The sequence below is a fragment of the Podarcis pityusensis genome (genome assembly GCF_964106645.2).
Source record: "Podarcis pityusensis genome assembly, chromosome: 16".
Lineage (NCBI taxonomy): Eukaryota > Metazoa > Chordata > Lepidosauria > Squamata > Lacertidae > Podarcis > Podarcis pityusensis.
In genome coordinates this window covers 21,066,648-21,092,011 of record NC_138041.1, presented here as the reverse complement: position 1 = coordinate 21,092,011, position 25,364 = coordinate 21,066,648, and the positions used below count along the sequence as shown (strand labels likewise).

The following is a 25,364-nucleotide window of genomic DNA, read 5'->3' as shown; positions in this document are numbered from 1 at the left end:
TATATTGTACCCAAATGGTACCCAAGTTTGTAATGTGTTTGTGACATTCACACACTATAATTTTAGACGTGTATCTGAGTATCAGGAAAGAAAAGCATCTTTGGCAAACCCAGAAATTCAGAAACTAAATTGACTATTAAACCTCCTCGTGGATACATACCCATGTATTCGTGATTTCGTTTCAATGCTTTCTGCACCTCTTCCTCGCTGTTAAAATCAACAAACACATAACCTGGGAGAGGGATGGAAACACACAGGGAAGAACGTTATGACGTTTCATTCAGGTCTTACAAAGAGCAGATTTTACGTTGGGGCAGGGCAGGAAGCTGCCTTATACTGAGTCAGGCTATTGGTCCATTTAGCTCAGCATTGTCTACACTGACTGGCAGCAGCTCTCCAGGGTTGCAAACGGGAGTCCTTCCCCAGTCCTAACTGAAGATGCCAGAGATTAAACCTGGGACCCTCTGCATGCAAGGCAGACGCTCTGCCACTGAGCGATGAGCCTTCGCAGCAAAAAGTCTCCACATCATAGGCCACTCGTTACGGTGCTTGGAGACCTTCAGGTGACAAGCAACTACCATATTTTTTGCTCCATAAGACACACGTATTTTTAAGAGGGGGAATGCAAGAAATGAAAAAATTCTTTAAAGGGAGCACTGAGCAGAGCCTGTATGCATCCCAGGCTCTGCTCAGCGCTCCCTTTCACAAGCCGCGTGGAGCGTGTGTACGGCGCTTTCCTCCCGGAAAAGCCCCCAAGAGCCGCACACACGCTCCACGCGGCTCTTTAAAGGGAGTGCGGCTCTTGGGGGCTTTTCCGGGAGGTGGGGGAAGGGACTGAGGGGCTAAGCCAGAAGCTAGAACAGTGAGAAGGAGCACTGCGCAGCAATCCCTCTCGCTGTTCTGGCTTCTGGGATAGCCGCATGAAGCCTCCTCAGGGCAGCGGGATGAAGGCTCCCCCTGCTTTGAGGCGGCTTCGCTCCCTCTTGCTGTTCTGGCTTCTGGGATAGCTGCGCAGCCTGCATTCACTCCCTAAGATGCACGCACATTTCCCCTTACTTTTTAGGAGGGAAAAAGTGTGTCTTACAGAGCGAAAAATACGGTAGTAAGTTTAATAAATGAAATGAATGTTACCTGTCTTATTCCCATGGGCGTTCCTTGCAATCCTGATCGCCACTGGCCGGAGAGGCACAAGAAACTCCTTGACGTTTTGCTGCGGAGAGTAGAAGTTCAAGTCAGTTCACAGGGGAGTTGTTAGGCGGCCCCTATTCCCCACACTACAATTCTCAGAGTTTCTTGTGAAGAATAATTGACTGTTCAGCCACATGGGGAACTGTAGCTCTGGGAGAGGAGTAGGGGTCCCCCAACTTCATCATCGTTATTTATATCTCACGTATTTCCCAGGCCGGGACTCAAAGCAGCTTGCAAAAATTAAAACAACGGTCTGGCTTCTCTAAGGGGAAGAGTTCCAAAATCTGAACCAAGAAGGCCCTTCTCCTGCAACCCCACCAAGCATAGTAGGAAGGCCTTCCCCAAAGATCTCAGAGCTCAGGCAGGTTTGCATGGGATAATGCATTCCCTCGGATAGCCCAGGCCTAAGCCATATATAGCAAACTACAGTTCCCAGGATTCTCTGGGAGAAGTCAAGGCTGCTTAAAGTGATATCACAGCGTTTTAAATGAATGGAGCGATTGGAGCCCTAGATAAGCTCCTGCAAAGGGCACCTACCTCTGTGACGTTGAACGGGGCGCCTCGCAGCTTCACCGTGTATGGAGTGGTGGGCTCATTTGCACCGGCCGAAGTTTTTGCCTGTGCGAAGAAAGACACATGTCGTCAACGAAAGTCTAAAGAGGTACCGTATTTTTCGCTCTATAGGACGCACCAGACCATAGGAGGGGGAGAAGAGGGGAAAAATTCTCCCCCTCTCTGCTCAGGGCCCTTCAGCGAAGTGGCAGGAGAAACAGAGCCCCTTCCATTTCTCCTCCCGCTTCACTGAAGGGGCGCTGCGCAGAGAGGGAAAACTGTGCAGCACCTCTCCAGCGAAGTGAAGCCTGGAGAGCAAGAAGGATCAGTGTGCACCGACTCCTCTCGCTCTCCAGGCTTCAGGCGGCTATCTGCAAGCCTTTGGAGCGCAGCAGGAACTCCTGCTGCGCTCCGAAGGCTTGCGGATACCTGCCTGAAGCCCCCGGAGCGCAGCCTTTGAAGCCTCCGCAGAGCAGCGGGGTCCCTTCACCCTGCTGCCCTGCAGAGGCTTTGCGCAGCTAACCCCAAGCTAGAACAGCGAGACAGAGCGCTGCGCAGTGCTCCGTCTCCCTGTTCTGGCTTCGGGCTTAGCCGTGCAGCCTGCATTCGCTCTATAGGACGCACACACATTTCCCCTTAATTTTTGGAGGGGGAAAAGTGCGTCCTGTAGAGCGAAAAATATGGTATTTCGTGGTGCTTCCTTTAGAACCTCTCTAGGCCAAGGCATGCTGGAACACAACACAAACTGCCTAATATCCGGTCAGACAATGCATTCAACATACCTAACACCTGCCTGGTTTGCACATCAACAGTGAGTGTGGACTAAGACCTGGGAGGCCACAGTTCAAATCCCAACTCAGCCATGCAGCTTACTAGGTGACCTTGGGCCAGTTGCTGCCTCTCAGCCTAACCCGCCTCGCAGGGTTGTTGTGAAGGTAAAATGGAGAGGAAGAGAACTTTGTATGCCACCTTGAGTTCCTTGGAGGAAAAGTGGGATACAAATGTAATAAACAAAGAAACAGAAACTAGCCTACTGTACAAAAGATAAAATTTACATTTATTACTCTGCCTCCCCCTTTAGACTCTGGCCCCAACCACTGCTGCTATGTGGCCTCCAGAAGGTTGCTGAGAACAGAATGTGGCCCTCATCTTGAAAACTCTTCCCTTCCCTTAGACCAGAGTTTCCCAAACTTGGGTCTCCAGGTGTTTTTGGACTACAACTCCCATCACCCCTCACTAGCAAGACCAGTGGTCAGGGATGATGGACATTGTAGTCCAAATACAGCTGGAGACTCAAGTTTGGGAAACACTGGTCTACACTATAAGTAGAATGCCATCCAGGGTTGGGTTGGGGACCTACCTGGGATGCATCTTTCAGTTTCTTCTTCCCCTTCGTGACACTTCCCTGTCCCTTGATCGTTTCATCCAGCCCAGGTCCCGTTGCGAGGACAGCGCCTGGGGCTTGCTTCTGGTGGGGCTTCTCATCCTCTGCCTCCTCTTCTCCTCCATCAAAGTCCCTGCTGTCTAACTCCTCTTTCTCACTCTCCTCCCCAGACGAAGGCAAGGACCCATCGCCCTTCACCACTTTAGACCTCAGGTAGTCCATGTCAGAGAGCTCCTGCCTGGCCGCCATCTTGCCCTCAGAGGTTTTCTCTTTTCCTGGAAGTTGGGGACAAGGGGAAGGAACAGAGAGTCACCTCCTTGTGTGCTTTTTGGGGAGTCTACCTGGTAAGCAAAGGACTTGCTTACAGACCAAGATGGCTTCAGATTTAAAGAGAGAGGGAGACCCCCATTCACCTCCCAGAGCTACAATTCCCAGTTGTCTATGAAGAGGGACTGACTGTTAAACCACTCTGGGAATGGCAGCTCTGTGAGGGTAACAGAGAGCCTCTCCGGACAAGTGTCATCACCCTTAAGGAATTACAGTTAAGGGTGCTGAGAGCTGAAGGCCCCAGTATTCCAGGGAACTCTTAAGAATTGTAGCTCTCTGAAGGGAACTGTCCCCTGACCACTTTTAACAATTCTTTGGGCCTGTTTAAAGTGGTAGAGTAGCACTTCCAATGTGTGGTGTTAATGTGGCCATAGAGCAGGCATAGGCAAATTCAGCCCTCCAGATGCTTGGGGACTACATCTCCCATCATCCCCGACCACTGGTCCTGTTAGCCAGGGATGATGGGAGCTGTAGTCCCAAAACATCTGGAGGGCCGAGTTTGCCTATGCCTGCCATAGAGGGAGCAAGTCTCACTATTAGTAAATACCTATAGTGGCAGGGAGGGACGCGGGTGGTGCTGTGGGTTAAACCACAGGGCCTACGACTAGCCGATCAGAAGGCTGGCACTTCAAATCCCCGCGACGGGGTGAGCTCCTGTTGCTCGGTCCCTGCTCCTGCCAACCTAGCAGTTCGAAAGCACCTCAAAGTGCAAGTAGATAAATAGGTACCGCTCCAGCAGGAAGGTAAACGGAAGCTGTATGCTGGCTCCCTCGGCCAGTAAAGCGAGATAAGCGCCGCAACCCCAGAGTCGGCCACGACTGGACCTAACGGTCAGGGGTCCCTTTACCTTTTTATAGTGGCAGGAGGAGAACTTTTTTTTCTATAAAGGTCTGCTAATCCACTGGGAGGAAGCAGTCAGGGGCCTCGGCACATGGTGGACGGTGCCAGAGCCTGCTACAGGACCCACCAACAAACGAAAACAGAAGCAAGTCACTCCAAAGAAAAAGAGACTTCTCAGTGGTGGCACCATGGCTGTTAAATGCACTCCCTAGAGAGGCCACCCTGGCACCTTCCTGTGGTCTTTTCCCAACCTGTGAAACATTTTACTATCCCAGTCTTCTTTTTTTTAAAAAACAAAAACAAACCAATTTTAACAAGTGCATAATTTAAATATATTTTACTTCCATGCAGAGTTTAAACATAGTTTATTTTTATGGGATCAATGGAGTACAGTGGTGCCTCGCAAGACGAAATTAATCCGTTCCGCGAGAGTCTTCGTCTAGCGGTTTTTTCGTCTTGCGAAGCAACCCTATTAGCGGCTTAACGGATTAGCGCTATTAGCGGTTTAGCAGCTATTAAAGGCTTAAAGGCTTAGCGGATTAGCTGCTAAAAGGCTATTAAAGGCTATTAAAGGCTTAGCAGATTAGATAAAGGGGGGGGGAGCGGAAAAAAAATCTCAAGACTTGCAAGACATTTTCGTCTTGCGAAGCAAGCCCATAGGGAAATTCGTCCTGCGAAGCAACTCAAAAACGGAAAACCCTTTCGTCTAGCGGGTTTTCCGTCTTGCGAGGCATTCGTCTTGCGGGGCACCACTGTAATTCAATAAAATTTCATTGTGTTCCAGTGCCGTTAGTCCATTTGTGAGATGAGTACTTTTGAATCATCTGGTTTTCATCTTCCTTTTTTTTAGGAAAGCCTTTTATGCTGCAAACAGTGGCATTGTATTGTAAATATTCGTTTTGCATTCATATTACACAGACCCCTTCACTGCATTGTGTTCAACAACTGCTGGAAACCTTTCTGTTTAGACATGTAATTTTATTACGTCCGTAAATGTGTTTAAAAATGTGCCGACTCTTATCTTGATAATTTTTTTGTGTCTACTTGTAATTAAAGTATGTTGACTCTATTGGTATATCCTTATTAATATTTTACATTATTGTGGCATAAAACAGTTGGAGGTATGCGGGTTTACAAAAAAAAAGAATTAAAAATTGATATAAAATTGGTTAACTAAATAAACGTTTTCTATTGCTTTGTAAATATACATATATATTGTGCATACATATTTATTGGGCTACATCCAGCAGTATGAGTAGACCCATTGAAAACAATGGACATGGGTAACTTAGGCCTATTAATTTCAACAGGTCTACTTTGAGTAGATCTTAAGTTGGCTATGCAACCTGTTATATATTTTAATTTCTGTTTTATGGGCTCCACCAAGAAATCAGCATTATTGGGCAGCCTTTTAAGATATCAGTTTATATCCACCTAAGCTATATCCACAAGCAGAGTGGATCCATCGAAATCAGTGGGCCAAACTTAGTCATGTCCATTAATCTCAGTGGGTTTCCTCTGAGAAGGACTAATATTGGTTAGGACTAATGAGATACTGAACTAAAATAAATAAAGCATCTTGCCCTATGAAAAAGGATTATACTGAAGGCAAATGAGCATAATGGTCACAAATCCAATACATTCAGGACTGGCACAGTCCATAAGAAATTTAGTTGCAGCAGACTTAAAACTTAAAGTAATTTACAATAACTTATTATAAGACTAAACCTTAACACTGTAGCATACAGAACAGAACACTAGAACAAAGAGGTAGAAAGAGAAAGTAAGAAACCCAGGCTCCTCCTGGCCTAACTACAGTGGTACCTCGGGTTAGGTACTTAATTCGTTCCGGAGGTCCATTCTTAACCAGAAACTGTTCTTAAACTGAAGCACCACTTTAGCTAATGGGGCCTCCCGCTGCCGCCACGCCGCTGGAGCACGATTTCTGTTCTCATCCTGAAAAGTTCTTAACCTGAAACACTATTTCTGGGTTAGCGGTGTCTGTAACCTGAAACGTATGTAACCCAAGGTACCACTGTACAAGCACAACCTTGGCAGAAAGGATAACAAAACCAGTTTAAACCAGCTGTACTCAGCTTCCCAGGAAAAATAACCCAAACTAGAGCCTTCTGACTGTTTCTTTCACATAGAAAGAAAACTTCCGAGAACCCTCTTGAATTAAGCAAAACAAGAAAGATCTCTACTCGTCAGATCAATACTTTCTGTACTAAGACACGCAAACTGACAATTCTGTACTGAGGTGGCGTCGCAAAAACCAAGGAAATGAAACTCGTCCTTCTTCCCCCTCCCCCCCTCAAAAAACACAGGTAATTAAGGTGTTAAACCAGGGGTTGGAAACCTAAAGGCCCATGGGCCACAAGCAGCCCATGAGGGTCGTTTAACCGGCCCATGGACCCCCGCTGCTGCTCAGTCGGCTCCTGTGCGCCACGCTAAACTGGCACAGAGCAGAGCGGGGACGGCCTTCCGCGATGCTGGCCGGCTTCCCATTGGCTGCGGGAAGCCACAAAAACTTTGGCGACCCCTGTGTAAAACCCTAATTAAACTGGGCACACCTCAGCTCAATTCGGTTTAGGCCTCAACCCCCTTCCCCCCTGTGAGACTTGGAGTGAGTGTGTATGCATGCACAGCCCTGCTGTTCTGCTATACTAACTAGACCAGTGTTTCCCAAACGTGGGTCTCCAGCTGTTTTTGGACTACAACTCCCATCATCCCTAGCTGGCAGGACCAGTGGTCAGGGATGATGGGAATTGTAGTTCAAAAACAGCTGGAGACCCAAGTCTGAGAAACACTGAGCTAGAGTGTCCTTGCAGAGCAAAGCCACTTGTGAGACGCAGAGTCTCCCAAACAAGCCCTATGTCCAATTACCTCGGGTAATTCCCTCCTCTCGTTCCTCCTCTCCATCCTCGGCTTCCCTCTCGCTTAGGCTCTCTGACCCGTCAGAGTCAAAGTTCAGATAATCGTCCGTCTGCTTGGCTCTGCTCTTCTTGGGCTCCTCCACTTTGGCATCGTTGGACCACGTGGCCGCCTTGGACCGCTTCTGGTGCACTGCCAGGAAGTCTTGAAACGTCTCCTCTTCTTCCAGCTGTCAAAAAGAGGGAGATGGAAAAGGGGTCACCAAGGTAAGAAAGAACCTCAAAAGCTGGCATGAAGGGACTTCCCAGCACTGTAGGAGAGTCCATCTTTCATGTGCAGAAGGTCCCTGGTTTCACCCCGGCATTTTGCCCTCTTTTTTTCCAAAATTTCAAAAACAAGTTTTTTACACATGGTTTACATTAAACCATAATTCATATCTGTATCTTTATGGGGTTCCCTGAACCCCCAGACTTCCCCCCACCCCGCCTTTGGCTTCCAAAATTTATCTTTTTTTTTTAACTGCATCTAATTACCTTTATCCAAATTATTATACAGTGGTACCTCGGTTTAAGAACATCCCTGTTTACGAACGATTCGGTTTACAAACTCTGCAAAGTAGTGTCTCCGGGAAGTAGTGTCCCGGTTTGCAAACTTTACCTCGGTCTAAGAACGGAATATGAACGGTGGAAAGGCACTGGCGACGGGAGGCCTCATTAGGGAAAGCACGCCTTGGTTTAAGAACGGTTTCAGTTTAAGAATGGGCTTCCAGAACGGATTAAGTACGTAAACCAAGGTAACACTGTACTTCACTTTTATCCTTTGTCGTTTTAAGTTACAGTGCTATGTCAATCCTGCTAACGTTTTTAAATCTTTACGATGTTCCTTAATATATTCTATAAGGTTATGCCATTCTCTATTAATTTTTTTATCCTCGTAGTGCCTGATCTTCCCAGTCAGCCTTGCCATCTCCGCATAGTCCATCATCTTCATTATCCATACTTCTTTCGACTGGGCTCTTTCTTCTTTCCATCCCTGGGCAAATAGTATTCTAGCCACGGTCGTCACATACATAAACAGTACTTTCTTATCCTTCGGTAATTCCACCCTGGTATTTCCAAGTTATTGCTGCATATGTAGCATGCTTTATGGGGAGTTGGCAGTGAATCTGGTCAGACTAGGACCTGGGAGACCAGGGTTCAAATCTCCACTCAGCCATGAAGTTTACTGGGTGATCTTCTGCCAGTCACCGTCTCTTAGCCCACAACCAACCTCCCAGGTTTTGTTTTTTTTTTGGGGGGGGGGAGATTAAGTGAGATGAGGGAGAACCACGTACACAACCTTAAACTCCTTTGAGAAAAAGGTGGGACATAAATGCAGCCAATAAATAAATAGCTTATGCTTGCCTCCTTTAACTCCCCTGGTCGATTCTTCTTTTTCTTTTTCTCCTGAAAAATATGATTTTTTAAAAGGGTTACTTTAAAATGACAGGACACATTTAATACCAATTTGCAGACAGCTCTCAAGAGAAGAAAAGACAGAGCCAAGAAAACCAAACACCAGAGGTCTTTCCTTAAGATATTTTTGACAAAGTGAATTTTTTTAAAAAAAACTTACTTGCTTTGCTTCTTTATTACCAGAACTTTTTGTAAACTTTTCAGGAGCTTCCTTTAACACTGTGGGCTTGAGAGAGTGTTTGCTCCAGGCTCTGGGTTTCTGTGGGTCCCCAAAAGACTTACAAAATTCAACCTGCAAAAGAATAAAAAATGGTTATGGTGCAGGTCTTTATGATTCGATGGCACATTAGACTCAAGTACCGTATTTTTCGCTCTATAGGACGCACTTTTTCCCCTTCAAAAATGAAGGGGAAATGTGTATGCGTCCTATGGAGTGAAGAAGCCATAGCCCCGCAACCCTCTCCCAGCTGGAGAGGTGACGCGCGGATATGGCAGGAGCCTCTATAGCTGTGCGTCACCTCTCCAGCCGGGAGAGAGCGCGCGGGGCAAAAGAAGCCCCCCGCGACCCTCGCCCAGCTGGAGAGGTGACGCGCGGATATGGCAGGAGCCTCTATAGCCACGCGTCACCTCTCCAGCCGGGAGAGCACGCGCGGGGCAAAAGAAGCCCCCCACGACCCACTCCCGGCTGGAGAGGTGACGCGCGGCTATGGCAACAGCCTCTCAGCTGCGCCTTTCCGCTGCTCCCTGACCTGCTCTTTGGGGCTGGTGGTGGCCTTCCCCCCGCCAGCCCCAAAGAGCAGGTCAAAAGGAACCAGAAGCCTGGAGAGCGAGAGGGGTCGGTGCACACCGACCCCTCTCACTCTCCAGGCTTCCAAGGTAGCCGCCTGAACGCACCTTAAACGGCACCTTGTTTTAGAGCGGGAAAACAAGAGGGGGAGAATTGAAGGGGCGCTGGGCAGAGAGGGGGAGAATTTTTTTTCTTGTTCTCCCCCCTCTAAAACAAGGTGCGTCCTATTGTCCGGTGCGTCCTATGGTGCGAAAAATACGGTAAATCTGGTATATATGAACTTTCACACAACATAAAGGCTACTTCCAAGAATATAGTGCATGTTTAGTACTAATTTCTGTGGGGGGGGGGGTTATGGAAGCAAATCACAGAGATATTAACACTAAACTTGTGCTATATTACATTATATTTCTGGAAGTAAGTCATGTGCAGATATAGGCAAGGAAATGACAGGGAAATGGAATAAGTTGCTGTGTGAATGTGGTCTTAGTTGGATACAACCCACTCCATATTTTATTTTTATTTTTTTGTCTTCCTGATAGGTGTTGTAAACAAAAATTGCCCTTTTCCCTTATGGGGTATCCAAGAGCCCATATAGAGTCCTTACATCGGTTCCCGATTGGTAGGAGAAAATAACAGAGGCCAACCAGAGAATATTGAGAAGCAAAGCAGCTAGTAAGCTAGATCTTTATTGATCTGTTGCAACAGGGTGCTCCCCTCACATGCAGGAAAGGAGGAGAAAATTGGTGTGCAAGGCCTTATAAAGACTTTTGAAATTGCCACCCTGTAGATCAAGACCACCCCCAGAAACATCATACATACATAACAGAAGGGGTGTAACCTAAGACCACCCCTCAGATACATCATACCTACATCACAGAAATTTAAATGTTGTCTTTCTCTTGTCCTTGTTTATCTCCTGTCTGGCAGGTTACTTGATTGGATTTCCTGGGTAGCCTGGCCAGTCTTTTTTAATGATAAATACTTAGTTCCTGGGCCAAGTCACAGGCTCACACCCTATTCAAACACAGACAGGATTTGTGTAGGAAAAGACAATGGGGAGGCTTTTCCATTTTGACCTTGCAGAGAAAAGATTTGGTCAGTTTAGGACTCAAAATGGTTCCAGGTTGGCCTTCCTGTGCTGATCTATGTATGTGCTTGGTTGGTACACTTATGAGCATTACCATATATCTAAGACCATAAAATTCCTATTACATAGGCAGCTAGGTTCAGAGTACTGCACAGCAATCCCGACTCTTTCTCCCCACCTGGTAAAAAAACAAAAAACCTCAACATCCTGAAACCATTACTTGACATTATAGTGCATCTGAAAGACACCTCACCGTCACTCTGGCTGTGTCTATGAAGCTTTTGTTGAAATGGGCAAGGGCCACATTGGCTTCCTCTTCTGATTTAAAGCCAATAAACCCAAATTTGCGGAATTTGCCATCCTTGGTGAATTTCAAACTGCAGTCGGTCAGCGTGCCAAATGCAGCAAAGAGGTTCCGGAAGCGCTCTTCCTTCATCTAGAGGAAACAGATTTGTTCAAGCAGTGTTAAGAACACAACATGTTGGTAACGGGAAACCCAAAGCCCTTCAGGTCTTGCTGGACTATAGCTCCCATCACAGGAAGCTGCCTTACACTGAGTCTGACCATTGGTCCACCTACCTTAGGACTGTCAACACTGACTTGTAGTGGCTCTTCAGAATTACAGGCTGGGGTCTCTCCAAGCCCTACCTGGGATTGAACCTGAGACCTTCTGGAAGCAAAACAGATGTTCTGCCACTCAGCTGCGACCCTTTATCCCTAGCAATGGGGCTGATGGGAGCTGGGATTCCAAAACCATCTGGAGGACCACAGGCTCCCCATCCCTGCAGCAGATAGTCTGCGGGCAGGAGGAGTCTTCAAGCCACTGTGGGAGGCTGGAAGTTGGGCTAGGTAGATTTTTGGTCTGATCCATCAGGCCTGTTTTTATAATGAAGTGGCAAACATCTGGGGCTATTGCAGCAGTTCTCAACCTGTGGGTCCCCAGATGTTGTTGGACTACAACTCCCATCATCCCTGAGCTCTGGGCTTGCTAGCTAGGGGTGATGGGAGTTGTAGTTCAACAACATCTGGGGACCCACAGGTTGAGAAAGGCTGGTTTAGAGAAAAGGTGAAGACGAAGCAGCACGATAGAGATGTATAGGATTATGCATGATGTAGAGAACATCCCCATCTCCCATAACGCTAGACATCCAATAAAGCTGAATGCTGAAGCACTCAAAAAGAAGAAAAGAAATTTATCCCTGCAGCATAGTTAAACTATGGAATTCTCTCCCACAACAGACAGTGATCGACACCAACACAGATGGCTTTATAAGAGGCTTAGACAAATACTAGCCCCATGGCTGTGTGCTAATTCCACTACCAGAGGAAGTATGCCTCTGGATACCAGTTGCTGGGGATCACAAGCAGTGTGGAGTGCTGCTGTGTTCACATTTGTGCCTTAAGCACATACAAGCATAAGATCCCCGCTAGGTCAGACCAATGGCCCATCTAGTCCGGCTTCCTGTGCTCACCCTGGCCAACCAGATTGCTGTGGGAAAGCAGGATTCGAGCCCAAGAACAACTCTCCCCACCTATGAATCCCCTCAGCTGGGAACCAGAGGCATAACGCCTCTATCACTGGAAATAAAGCATAGCCATTATGGATAGTAGCACACAGCTGCCGTGATCCAGCGGACTGTTATGTTCTTGGCCAAGAGTCCCTTTACCCCACACGAGTCACGTCCACACCAGCCCAAACGGCCTTCTGCACACCGCCTCTCACCCCGTTCGGCAGGTTCTTCACGATAAGCCGCGACATCTTGAAGCAGCTGCGTTTTCTCCCCCTCTTTCAGGACCGGAATCCAACGAGAAGCGCTTCAAGGGAGAAATAACATTACTCCTGGCAGCCACGCCGCTCCCTGGGCGCCGCCATGTTGCGAGGTAGCTCGAGGTCACGTGACAAGAGGCTCCACCCTCCCGCTAAAGCGCATGCTCGGCGGAGGAAAAGCTCCTCCTCTGTTAAAGCGGCTGAGGCTAGATTGGGAAGTAACCCAAAGGGGATGCAGAGCAAAACGATGCCTTGTCGCCACTTCCGGTTCTGAGTGGAGTTTCTGCGGGGGAAATCCTCGCACGGGAATAGGACCAGGGGACCATAGACATATAGAGTGACTTCCCTGTTTTTTTCCCTATTTTCGAAGAGACATATAACAACTGATATCCTTTTGGATGTGCTGTGCAAGCAGGGATTCATGGTATCTTTCTGGTTTTTTTGTTTTTTTATTATGCATTTTGTTATATATATATATATATATATATATATATATAAAACACAAAATGCATAATAAAAAAACAAAAAAACCAGAAAGATACCGAGAATATATATATATATATATATATATAAAATTTTGGTGAACCGCCCTGAGATCTAGGGATGAAAGGCAGCAAAGATACATTATAAATAAATTAATAAGAATAATAATTGGTAAGCAAATGAAAAGCCATACTGAGTGGCGTGAGTCCAGTGCTGCACTGAAAGCCCCCTTTAAATGTTTGTACACCTGTGCATTGTCGTACTGTTAAATTATGGCTATCTAGTGATCTTTGAGACTTGTGGGTGAAGGGCATATTTATGCATTTCCATATAGTATAAATAGCAACATAACATTAACAGATGTTAACTCCTAACCCACAATAATACTACAATAATACTACAACCAGACTTAACACGGACACTGGCACCAGAGCCTGCAATAAACCCAGATGCCAACTTTGCTGCCACATACACCCGGACAACACCATTACTGGCCCCAACAACATCACACATACCATCTCGGGACTATTCAATTGCTCATCATCTAACATTGTGTATGGCATCAAATGCCAACAGTGTCCTTCAGCTCTCTATATTGGACAAACAGGCCAAACCTTACGCCAAAGAATAAATGGACATAAATCTGACATCAAGAATCACAAAACAGAGAAACCAGTAGGAGAACACTTCAATCTCCCAGGACATTCTATACAAGATCTCAAAGTAGCTGTTTTACTACAAAGGAATTTCAGAAATAGACTGGAAAGAGAAGCTGCTGAATTGCAACTCATTACCAAACTTAAAACCATGGAGAGACCTGGTTTGAACAAAGACATTGGATTCTTATCCCATTATACATGACTAAGCCATTTCTCACCTTCTCACCCCTTGCCTTTTCCTGTAAGACCTATTACAGTCGTTAAGAGTCGTCAGCAGGCTCATCTCAGCTATCTGCCAATCTCCCATTCCCACCACCCTTCTGAGTAATACCCCTCCCCACCTTCTCACTATATAGAAGGATCTGGCAACTTCTGTTTCAGTGTATCTGAAGAAGTGTGCTTGCACACGAAAGCTCATACCAAGAACTAACTTAGTTGGCCTTAAAGGTGCTACTGGAAGGATTTTTTTTATTTTGACTATGGCAGACCAACACGGCTACCTATCTGTAATTAACAGATGGAGACGGGCATGGCTATAAGGTGCTTTGGGATTGGCTGAGAATACTAATTTCCACCACCAGGGGGCATTAAAATATTATATATGATACTGTACTTCCTTTCCCATCAGTGGCATTTCTTACCTGCCGTATTTTGGAATGTGTGTAATCCACCTGAGAATAAACAGTCAAATATATACATATTTCAGGGAAGCAATTTTGTGTCAATAAAAGCTTCATTGTGTAATAATTGTGTACTATTTATGGCTCTAGAGATATAGCCTGCTCCCTAAGCACACTTTCCAATTTCTGTTATTTCTGGAGAATTTATTCTCAAATGTTTGCCATTTAGATTATTTTTATTTATTTATTTTAACTGATCTTGTTTGCCAAGCGGTTAGAGCGTCAGACTAGGACCTGGGAGACCAAGGTTCGAATCCAGAGTCAGCTTTTTGGTGGCCTTGGGCCTGACACTGCCTCAGTTGTTGTGGAGATTAAATGAGGACGGGGAGAGTCATGTATGCCACCTTGATCTCCTTGGAGAAAAAAAGTGGGTTATGAAAGCAATAAACAAATCAACCTTCTTCTTCTTCGGCAATCACTCGTAGCCAAGTAAGATTGTCTATAATAAACACGGTTTTAACAATGAGTCTGTAAGTGACTGTGGAGGCCAATTCTGGATCCACACGTCCTTCCACAGTGGGGACATAGGTTTCTGGGCTGGAGTTGATCACGGTGTGGATTTGCCAAGCGCGCCTTCCTCTTAGCACATTTCTCCCTTGCGTCCTGAGTTCGAGTGTCTTCAAAGCCCATGACACCTTTGGTAAAGGCTGTTTTCCAATTGGAGCGCTCCCAGACCAGTGTTTCCCAATTGTCGGTGTTTATACTACATTTTTCAGATTTGCCTTGAGACATTCTTTAAACCTCTTTTGTTGACTACCAGCATTACGCTTTCCATTCTTAAGTTCGGAATAGAGTAGTTGCTTTGGAAGACGATCATCAGGCATCCACACAACATTCATTGCTTCAACACTGGTGATCTTTGCTTCTTCCAGTACACTGGTATTAGTTCGCCTGTCTTCCCAAGTGATGTGTAAAATTTTTCGGAGACATCGTTGATGAAGCAATAAACCTGTGGTGCTTTTGGCAAGGTGTTGTTCCACACAGTTTCCAGGTGGTGGCAGTATTCTGGTTTTAAAACCTCATGTTCTGCTAAGTTTTGAAGGTGAACATGTTGATTCAGTCAAATTGAACAAGAAGCTGTTTTCCCCCTTCCCCCCAAACCCTGATGATTAAAGGCACTAATTGATTGCTGCAGGACATTGGTTGTGGCTAAGTCTCTGATAACAGCTTCAGAAGGATGCAAGGATGGAAGACCCAAAACCACAAGACCGTAAAACTCTCAACAGCCTCCTGCATAATCTCTTTCAAAGAGGGCGTGTTTGACAGTGGAACTCATGGTCACAGGATATACAGTGGTACCTTGGTTCTAAAACTTAATCCGTTCCGGAAGTCCGTTCAACTCCCGAAACCATTCGAAAACCAAGGCACGGCTTCTGATTGGCTCCGGAAACAATGCCGATAGCTGAAAAAGACCTTCGGCTTCCAAAAAAGTTCTCAAACCAGAACACTCAGGAGCCAATTTGTTCAACAACTAAGTCATTCGTGAACCAAGGTACCACTGTATTGCACTAATATTTACACCGCAGGGAAAACACTTTTTAAAAAATGTAAGCAGAAAGCTTATAATTGAATTGGGTTTTGAGGTGGAGATTGTTTTTTTAAAACAAAAACAAAAAACAAAACAGTGCAACTGTTATTCCTTGCTAGGTATGAGCTACTGGTGTTCTCGTCTGAGTTTAATCTCGTAGTGCAAAACCACTCTGTGAGTTTCACTGTCACATGGTCGAGAAATTTAACATAAGATCCCTGCTGGTATCAGGCAACACCTGCCCCCAAACATTCAGTCCTGTTCTCAGAGTGGCCAACTGCAAGCAGGATCTGAGCACAAGAGATTTCCTTTGTCTGTCCTGAATCTTCCAGGGTTTCACTTTCAGGGTGAGGATTTAAAATGTTGTCTGTTTTAAAATTTATTTGCTTATCCTCTTAATCCTCATTCTTCACTGTAACCAAGTGTTAAGATCAGCAATTCGCTTCCCCATTCTTCTCTCCTCCCCTATTTTCTTCTGTTGTCAATTTTAGATTGTAAGTCCCATCACCTCCTGGCAAATAGAAGGGGAAGAAATGGAGGCAGTGAGAGATTTTACTTTCTTGGGCTCCGTGATCACTGCAGATGGTGACAGCAGTCACGAAATTAAAAGACGCCTGCTTCTTGGGAGAAAAGCAATGACAAACCTAGACAGCATCGTAAAAAGCAGAAACATCACCTTGCCAACAAAGGTCCATGTAGTTAAAGCTATGGTTTTCCCCAATCTGTAGAACAAACAGGATCAGTGTTTTGTCTCAGAATAAGGCAGCTTCTGACCATGATCCAATCAAGCCCATAATTATCAGTACCAGAAACTGGGGGGGGGGGGATCTGGCCCTCCGGCTATTGTCAGATTGCAGCTCCCATCATTCCGCCCATTGACCATTTTGACTGGGGCTGATAGGAGTTTTGAGTTCAGGAGAATCTAGAGGGCCACAGCTTCCAAATCTCTGATTGGCATCAGCGCTCCAGATTTTTAGACAGGAATAGCCCCACCTAGGAGTTAACCTGGGCCCTTTGCGTACAAAAGCATGTGCTCCAACCACTGTACACTACAGCCCTTCCCCTTCAGCCCAGATCCACCAGGATATCTCCTAAACAAGCAAGGCCTTTGGGTGATAACCCTAATCAGTTCTTCTGAGAACAGTGGGAGAATATCGAAACTCCAAAATTCCCAGGGGAAAATTCCTGGGTTCTCAAATCTGTTTCAGCCCTGGGCATTTGCACATATACACAACATCACGGCTTTTTTTTTTTGCTTTTTTGCTCTTTTTTTTTTTTTACAGGCTTCCAGCCTACTTGGGCTGACCTTGTCTCTCTCGGTGATTTAAGTTTTGAAGAAGGAATGGGTGAGGATTTGCTCTGACATTTAAAGGCAATCTGGGTAATTAATGACCCTGGCAGCGTCCATCTCTCCCTCCATATATCTGCGCAACAGTATCTATTTTTGACGTAGCTGACACGCCATTTCCTTTGGCTGCCCAAGGGCGGCTCATCTTTAAATTAAGCTCGTCTCCAGACCCCCTCCGATCTCCGAGCCGGTCCGAGGCAGACCACGGTGGCTCATATCATCTAGAGAATGTGCAGGCGTAGTCGAAGGAGGGTGATGTATTGACCTTGCCACTAGGCTGCTTCTTTCCTGGAACCCAGGCAAACTCTTGAAGCATTAACTAATGGCATGAGAAGTCCCTTCAGTATCTAATCACCTTTAATGTTCAGATTTAGAAGACAACTTTAAGGGAAGAAAAAGAGATTAGCAGGTCAGGTCACGGCGCCCAGGAGAAGCAAAACAACTGGCTCTTTCAAAACCCAGCTTGAGATTTGGGTTCCATCTTTTTTTTTTTTACGGCGAATTCCACTCTTTGGCAAGCGGGGGGCGGGAATCAAAACAATGTCAGGACATAAGTTCAGAGGCCACTTTCTCGAAACAATGGTGTAGTCTGAGATGCAGCCATCTTAAGGGACCTTCCAAGGATATATAACATTCAGAGGCAAGATCATGTTTTCGGAAGCTGAGGAGTCGGGCCCCAGTGAAAGTCCTTGAAATGGGAATATGAGTATTGTGGCAGAGTTTGTAACAGCCTGATCCCACGCGCATAACTCCAAGTTCCACAGAGTTTGGTAGAATTTACTCTCAAGTAAGCATGCATAGGATTTCAGCCTTAGCAATGCCCCCTGATATGAGGTGGTTGTTGACAGCATTGTTAAGGAAATGGTGATGGGATGATCATTTCTCATTCATTTCCTATCAATCCCTTTTGGCTGCCGTCCTATGCATGTTTACTTGAGAGTAAATGCTACTGAATGCATTTGGACTTCTTTCTGAGTCAACAGGTGTATAGCATTTTCATGGCTAGTCTCTCTCTCTATATATATACAATTAATACTACTACTACTACTAATAATAATACAGTGGTGCCTCGGGTTAAGAACTTAATTCATTCCGGAGGTCCGTTCTTAACCTGAAACTGTTTTTAACCTGAAGCACCACTTTAGCTAATGGGGCCTCCTACTGCCACCGCGCTGCCGGAGCACAATTTCTGTTCTCATCCTGAAGCAAAGTTCTTAACCTGAGGTACTATTTCTGGATTAGCGGAGTCTGTAACCTGAAGCGTATGTAACCCGAGGTACCACTGTAATAATAATAAAGCTGAAATGAGGAAATTGTTAAGTTTATTTCCTTACCTCAAATTGGCCTGCAAAGACATTGGGTTGCATCCCATGACCAACTCATGTGCGTTAATTCCAATTGGCCTACTCTGAGAAGGACCTTGTTTGATATCTATATCTATATCTATATCTATATCTATATCTATATCTATATCCATATCTATAATCTATCTATCATCTATCTATCTATATCTTCCCCTCCCTTCCTGAGCCTTAAATCAATTATCGGCACTGTTGTAATCTGGGATTTTATTTATTTATTTATTTATTTATTCATTCATTCATTCATTCATTTCATGAAATGTATATACTGCTTGAAACCTCAAAGCAGTTTCCAAAAAGAAGAAAACAACAAAATGAACCATAAAGGTAAAGGACCCTAGGATGGTTAAGTCCAGTTAAATTTGACTTTGGGGTGTGGAGCTCATTTCCACTTTCAGGCCAAGGGAGCCGGCGTTTGTCCACAGACAGCTTTCCGGGTCATGTGGCCAGCAGTACTAAACTGCTTCTGACGCAATGGGACACCATGACAGAAACCAGAGCGCATGGAAATGCTGTTTACCTTCCCACTACAGCGGTACCTATTTATCTACTCACGCTGGTATGCTTTTGAACTGCTAGGATGGCAGGAGCTGGGACAGAGCAACAGGAGCTCAATCTGACGCATGGATTCAAACCTTAGGATGATAGGCTTGGTGGTTTAGACCATAGCACCACTCACATCCCAAAAATAGTTTAAACCCACTATTTAAAATGTTCAAAAAATGATCAAAATCAGCAATGAACCAAAAGCAGATTAAAACACTTGTCAACATACTTCATATCTGGGTAGACCTGCATGTTTTTAGCAGGCGTCAGAAACAGTACACCAAATGCACCTGTCTGAGGTCAATAGGCAGGGAGTTCCAAAGTGTATTTTCTAACAAATGCAGAATGAATGTCGTGCAGCACCTGGGGTTTCTGACAGTTCTGCAGTTTGAAGCTGTGGAGAGGGTATATTGGGGTAGGCAATCTCACAGGTAAACTGGCAGGTCAATTTTAAAAGGGGAGGAAAGAGTGGTGGAATTTGGCTAGTTAATGGGACTTGATTTTCCTAGGGTTGACAGATTGCAAAAAGTGAAAATCCAGACACAAAAGTTGTTGAGCTTCTTTTGGCAATATCCCCCCAAAATAAGTCTGAGCTATTTTTAGGGAAATTTGCCAAAATCTAGACTTCCAGTATGGGTTGCCATACGCCCTGATTTTTCTGGACATTTCAGCAATTTCCGCCCAGATGACTGCCATATCCCATCTATGTCTGGGAAATTCCAGATGTATGGCAGACCTAAATAATGTCCAAAGAAAACCCATTTTTACTTAAACAATCCTACTATTAAGTAGACTTTGCCTGCAAGGAAAGTGTCCTTGAATAATGCCTCTTGCGACTGCAGTTGGAGGATAGAGGTACGGAAGGGAGATAAATTCAGTCCCATTTGCCTTTAACTTACCATATTCTCTTTTTCCAAAACAATGAGGGAACCAACACACACACACAAACACCCTTTGAAATCTGCACTTCTCCACATTTTGCAATGTGGTTCTCTGGCCAAGGAATGTACACCAAAGAATGCAAAGCCCAGGATAAAAGTTGGCTACAAAATGCATCTCTGAGTGAAAATAACATAGAAAAATGTTAGGCATAATTGCATAGAGAACTGTGGATATTAGGAGAAATTCACCCTAAAATGCAAATCAATTTTCACGAGAACATTATTTTTTCAAAATAATAATAATACTGAAAAAAGCATAGAAAGATTCATTATGTTAGGAAAACTGCAGTACAAAAAGGAATGTTTTATGGAATATTTCATGTTTTAAAAATGCCTATCTTAGGGAAAATGCTACAATGCTGGTGAATTTTCTGGAGGACCTTTTTTTAAAAAAAAAAATAAGCTGATGCAGAAATGTGAAAAGTTGAACTTGAGTTTGGGAAAAGAGAAATTGGGAGAAAACAAAATTGACAAATTTGCCTATTGCTAGGTAAAAAGTGTGTGTGTCTGCACACGCAGAAACGTCTGGCTTGTGCACAGCTGAAAGGTAGCTGGCGGTACAAAGGTGAAATTCACATTACTCTCCCATGTTAATCACCCTCATTGTAGCCAGGCTGGGGATTTCAGTTGGGGTCTTTTTTCATTGTTATTCCTGCTTTTCTGAATTGAAAACAAAATCACAAACCGTGGGACAAAATCCTTGAGCATCCCTTTTTTCACACTGGGAATCCCATAAGTAGAACATGAGAGCAGTGAATTTCTGCTGCTGGTCTCCCTCGGAGACTGGTACCCATTCTAGGAACATAAAACTAAGCTTATATTAAGCAGGACCATTGGTCCATACACCGTAACTCTGGATTGTCTACACCAACAATGCTGGGTGTTCTCCAGCCTGAGGGCCACACTCCCTTCTGGGAAACCTGCCAAGGGCCACGTGCCAGTGGTGGGCAGACCCTCCAAGTGCCCCTATTTTCCAGGGACATCCCTGATTTAAAGAAGCTGTCCCAGTTTCTGATTTTATCCCGGAATGTCCCGCTTTTCCTTAAGATGTCCCTATTTTATTTGAATAAATGTTGGAGGGTATGGAGTAATCCGACCCCCGAGCCGTCTGAAGGCAATCCTGTATAGGGAAGGGTTTTTTAAATGTTTAATGTTTAATTATGTTTTTATATATGTTGGAAGCTGCCCAGAGTGGCTGGGCCCCCCCAGAAAGATGTGTGGGGAATAAATAGTAAAATTATCGTTATGGAATGGGACGTCCCTATTTTCATCGGAGAAATGTTGGAGGGTATGCCTCTTTAAATACCTGCTCTTCTTTCTCTTTTATACTACAGTGGTACCTCAGGTTAAGAACTTAATTCGTTCCGGAGGTCCGTTCTTAACCTGAAACTGTTCTTAACCTGAAGCACCACTTTAGCTAATGGGGCCTCCTGCTGCCGCCACGCCGCCAGAGCACGATTTCTGTTCTCATCCTGAAGCAAAGTTCTTAACCTGAGGTAATATTTCTGGGTTAGCGGAGTCTGTAACCTGAAGCGTATGTAACCTGAGGTACTACTGTACTTGTTAGACCTGCTAACTCAACACATGTAAATGTGTTTAACCTTTGTTTCTGGATATGCTCTCGCATTCTCTGCCATTCCGTTGTTGGCTAAATACACACTATACATTTAAAGCACACATCTCCTTTAAAAGATTCCTGGGAACTGTAGTTTACCTCCCCCCCCCCAGAAGGACAATTCCCAGCACCCTTAATGCACTACAATTCCCAGGATTTGTTCAGGGAGGGGGGTGAGTATTAAACATATGGTTTATCCACAGCTATGATCAGAATTCAAAGACACATTTCAGCTGGGCAAAAACACACAGGGGAGATTGAGTGAGGGTGTGTGGCAGAAAGGGGGTTTGGCTTGGGGAAAGTCCTAAGGGCCAGATGGAGGGGGACAGAAGGCCACATTCGGCTCTCAGGCCTCAGGCTTCCCCCACACAGTGACTGACAGTAGCTTTCTAAGCTTTCAAACAGGAAGTTTGAGCAGGAGAAATCTCACGTGAAGGGCTGTGACGATTGTCAGCATCTCTTCTAGCAGCGCAAACTGGGAATGTCTACGCCATGGGTAGGCAAACTAAGGCCCGGGGGCCGGATCCGGCCCAATTGCCTTCTAAATCTGGCCCGCGGACAGTCCGGGAATCAGCGTGTTTTTACATGAGTAGAATGTGTGCTTTTATTTGAAATGCATCTCTGGGTTATTTGTGGGGCATAGGAATCCGTTCATCCCCCCCCCCCACACCAATATAGTCTGGTTCCCCACAAGGTCTGAGGGACAGTGGACCAGCCCCCTGCTGAAAAAGTTTGCTGGCTCCTGGTCTACGCAAACAGAGCCCATCTGCATCAAATGTGTTGGTTTCCATGCTTTCCTTTTGGCTGCCTGGAGACCAGAACCGTCAGCGCAGTCCCTGCCCCTGTGTTTCGCCTGTAGCTTTAATAAATTGATCCAGAGGACCAAAACAAGGAGACCCACTTTCAATCACTGATCAAAGTTCTGCACAAAGGGGGGGGGAGGCGGGTTCAAAGGTCCAGGCTGTGACCATATCTCTCGCGAGACAATCTGTCTCTTCTCTCTTCTGCGGAGCCATCGCCTTTGAGGAATTTGCCTCTAACCTCAATGCTGCTGTGGTTTTTGGTTTTTTGTTATTAATCCTCCCAAACTGGTTTTTGTTATTTAAAGATGGATGGAGAGGATGGCATTATAACCACCGTTGCTTATCTCCTCCTGAAGTGTTTTATCATTCTGGCTCATTGTGAGTGAGCTACCAGCCATTCCACCAGCCCCCCAGCCAGTGGGTTATTTATCTATCTATCTATCTGTCTGTCTGTCTGTCTGTCTGTCTATCTATCTATCTATCCAGAAGTCCAGAGATGATCAGCAAACCGTCTGTGGCAATGAAGTCTCTTTTTGAGGGTGGCAGTGGCGGGGTGGATAAGCAAAGAGACTGAAGGTTGACTGACTGAGCTCTCCATTCATACTGATGACCCTCCTGGAATGTCCATGCCAGCTCCAGAATTCAGTGGGAGCTCCAGTACAACAAATTCAGTGGGGTCCCATCCCCACAAAAAACCTAGAAGTGTTGGGCGACGCCAGACCCTCCAAGTGTCTCTATTTTCCAGGGACAGTCCCAGATTTACAGAAGCCATCCTTGTTTCTGATTGATCCTGGAATGTCCTGCTTTCCCTGAGGACAGGCCCTATTTTCATGGGAGAAATGGAGATAACGAATTATACAACCTTTAGAAGACATCTGAAGGCAGCCCTACATATGGAAGGTGTTTAAAAATATATATTTAATGTTTTATGATGTTTTCATCTATGTTGGAAGCTGCCCAGAGTGGCTGGGGCAACCCAGTCAGATGGGCGGGGTATAAATAATAAAATTATGATGATGATTATGGAATAGGATGTCCCTATTTTCATCAGAGAAACGTTGGAGGGTATGCAATGCAAACTGAAAATTCTCTTAGGCCGCATCTGGCCTTTCCAGAGACTTGGTTCAAAGTTGCTGGCAGTTTCAGAGCAGCAGGGCTTTCGATGGGGTTGGGGCCCTGACAAATGCCCCCAAGTTTACCACCCTCTGGAACTAGCTGCCTGGGAGTGTCCTTGATTTTCATGAATGGAGGGTGTATGCCTCTGGGTAATGGGGTGGAGAATGGCTTCTCTTCCAAAGTCAGCTTCCGTTCAGTGATAAAAGAATTCCACATAGCACACTGTAGAGCAGGATCTCCCTCTCCCTCTCTTTGTAAAGGAATCAATAGATACAGCTGGCCTTCCATGCCCATCCTCTTCCCACATGCTCAGATGGACCACCTCACTCTGCCTAATGATAGGGCCGGCTCTTCATACTCAGCCTCTTTCTCACACTGGATAGCTGAATCTGCTCCATTCTGTTGTTCCAGAGGGACAAAATGGAGCCATCACACTTCCTTCCAAAACTTTCTTCTCTGTTTATCCCAAGAAGATGAAGATAAAATATAGAGAGCTATACATAGATATATAACTGTGTTTTATGAGGATCGTGAATATTGCATTTTATATTTTCTTTTTCTATATATTTATTTTCTTTTGACACATTGCCTTTTATCATCTTTATATAAAAGTTTGGATTGTATTGCTTAATACGTTTAAAAAACCCCCACCTCTAATAAATTCTATATATTTTAAAAAAACAACCCAAAACTTTCTTCTCTGCTTATCCTGATTAAAAACTGAACTTTCAGAAGAGGACGAACCCAGGACAATGTAGAATGAACTGAATAAGTGCATCTTGTTTTTCAAGAAACAAAAACCAGAGGGCATTATACACGATGAAAACTGTTGCCTAGGACCATCAAATGTATTTCAGGAGTGTGACGACATCAAGGACCAATTTTCATCTCATTTGTTAGGATACCACCACACTGATGGATTTATGGCTTTGTAGTCCGGGGTTCCCAAGAATATATTTCCCTTAAATAAATACCTTGAGTGGCTTCTAGTGACATCACAGTAAACCACAAGAGTGAAGCCTGAGGAGTTTATGTTCTCGCCAGAGCCCTGAGCTTTAATGATAGCTGAGTTGGCAAACTTCCATGCATTATATATTGTGGCTCAAGTTAGCCTGAGTGATGGTGCAGAGAAATGCGAACAGGACTAGGCTGTGGCATGAAGCAAAGGGTTCCGAACCAGAGTCTGGGTGCATTAATTAAAGGTTTTCCCCGATGAGTGTTCAGCTACAACTTCAGGCATTTGGAAACAGATTCCTTTAAACTCCGTGGGGCTTAAATGTTATTCATACAATTGTTTCACCTGAGCCATGTTGCAGCAGCATTCTGCTTTCTCTGCACTGCAAACCCTCTAAACGTTCCTATTTTCCGGGGACAGTCCCGGATTTACAGAAGCTGCCTGGTTTCTGATTTGATCTCGGAATGCTCCACTTTTCCTTAGTAAAGGTGAAAGTTAAGGGACCCCTGGCCATTGGGTCCAGTTGTGGCTGACTCTGGGGTTGCGGCGCTCATCTCGCTTTATTGGCCGAGGGAGCTGGTGTACAGCTTCCGGGTCATGTGGCCAGCATGACTAAGCCTCTTCTGGCAAACCAGAGCAGCACACTGAAACGCTGTTTACCTTCCCGCCAGAGCGGTATCTATTTATCTACTTGCACTTTGACGTGCTTTCAAACTGCTCGGTGGGCAGGAGCAGGGACTGAGCAACGGGAGCTCACTCCATCGTGGGGATTCGAACCACCAACCTTATGATTGGCAAGTCTCTGTGATTTAACCCACAGCGCCATCCGCTTTTCCTTAGGACGTCCCTATTTCCATTGGAGAATTGTTGGAGTTATGTGACCTTCGACTCAAGGAGATACGTAACTATACAGTCTTTAGAAGACATCTGAAGGAAGCCCTGTACAGTCAAATCTTGGTTCCAGAACGGCTTAGTTGCCGAACAAACCGGCTCTCGAATGCTGCAAACCTTGCAAATGTTTTTCGGAAGCTGAACGTCCGACACAGCTTCCACTTGAGTGCAGGA

At 45.3% G+C, this 25,364-nt stretch overlaps 1 protein-coding gene across 2 annotated transcripts in view; it reads right to left on the bottom strand.

The window, feature by feature from the left end:
• RBM19 (RNA binding motif protein 19) overlaps nt 1-12,397 on the bottom strand; it is a 103,829-nt gene extending 91,432 nt beyond the window's left edge. For both annotated transcript variants that reach the window (XR_013980589.1, XM_080986223.1), the window contains exons 1-9: nt 12,220-12,397; nt 10,750-10,932; nt 8,780-8,911; nt 8,569-8,610; nt 7,178-7,394; nt 3,101-3,399; nt 1,726-1,806; nt 1,132-1,210; nt 161-232 (exon numbers count right to left, since the gene is read on the bottom strand). Coding sequence is in view for 1 of the 2 variants with exons in the window: in XM_080986223.1 (XP_080842349.1) it covers nt 161-232; nt 1,132-1,210; nt 1,726-1,806; nt 3,101-3,399; nt 7,178-7,394; nt 8,569-8,610; nt 8,780-8,911; nt 10,750-10,932; nt 12,220-12,255 (1,141 nt within the window). In the remaining variant the exon portion in view is untranslated. The remainder of the gene's footprint in view (nt 1-160; nt 233-1,131; nt 1,211-1,725; nt 1,807-3,100; nt 3,400-7,177; nt 7,395-8,568; nt 8,611-8,779; nt 8,912-10,749; nt 10,933-12,219) is intronic.
• Nucleotides 12,398-25,364: the final 12,967 nt, after the last annotated feature.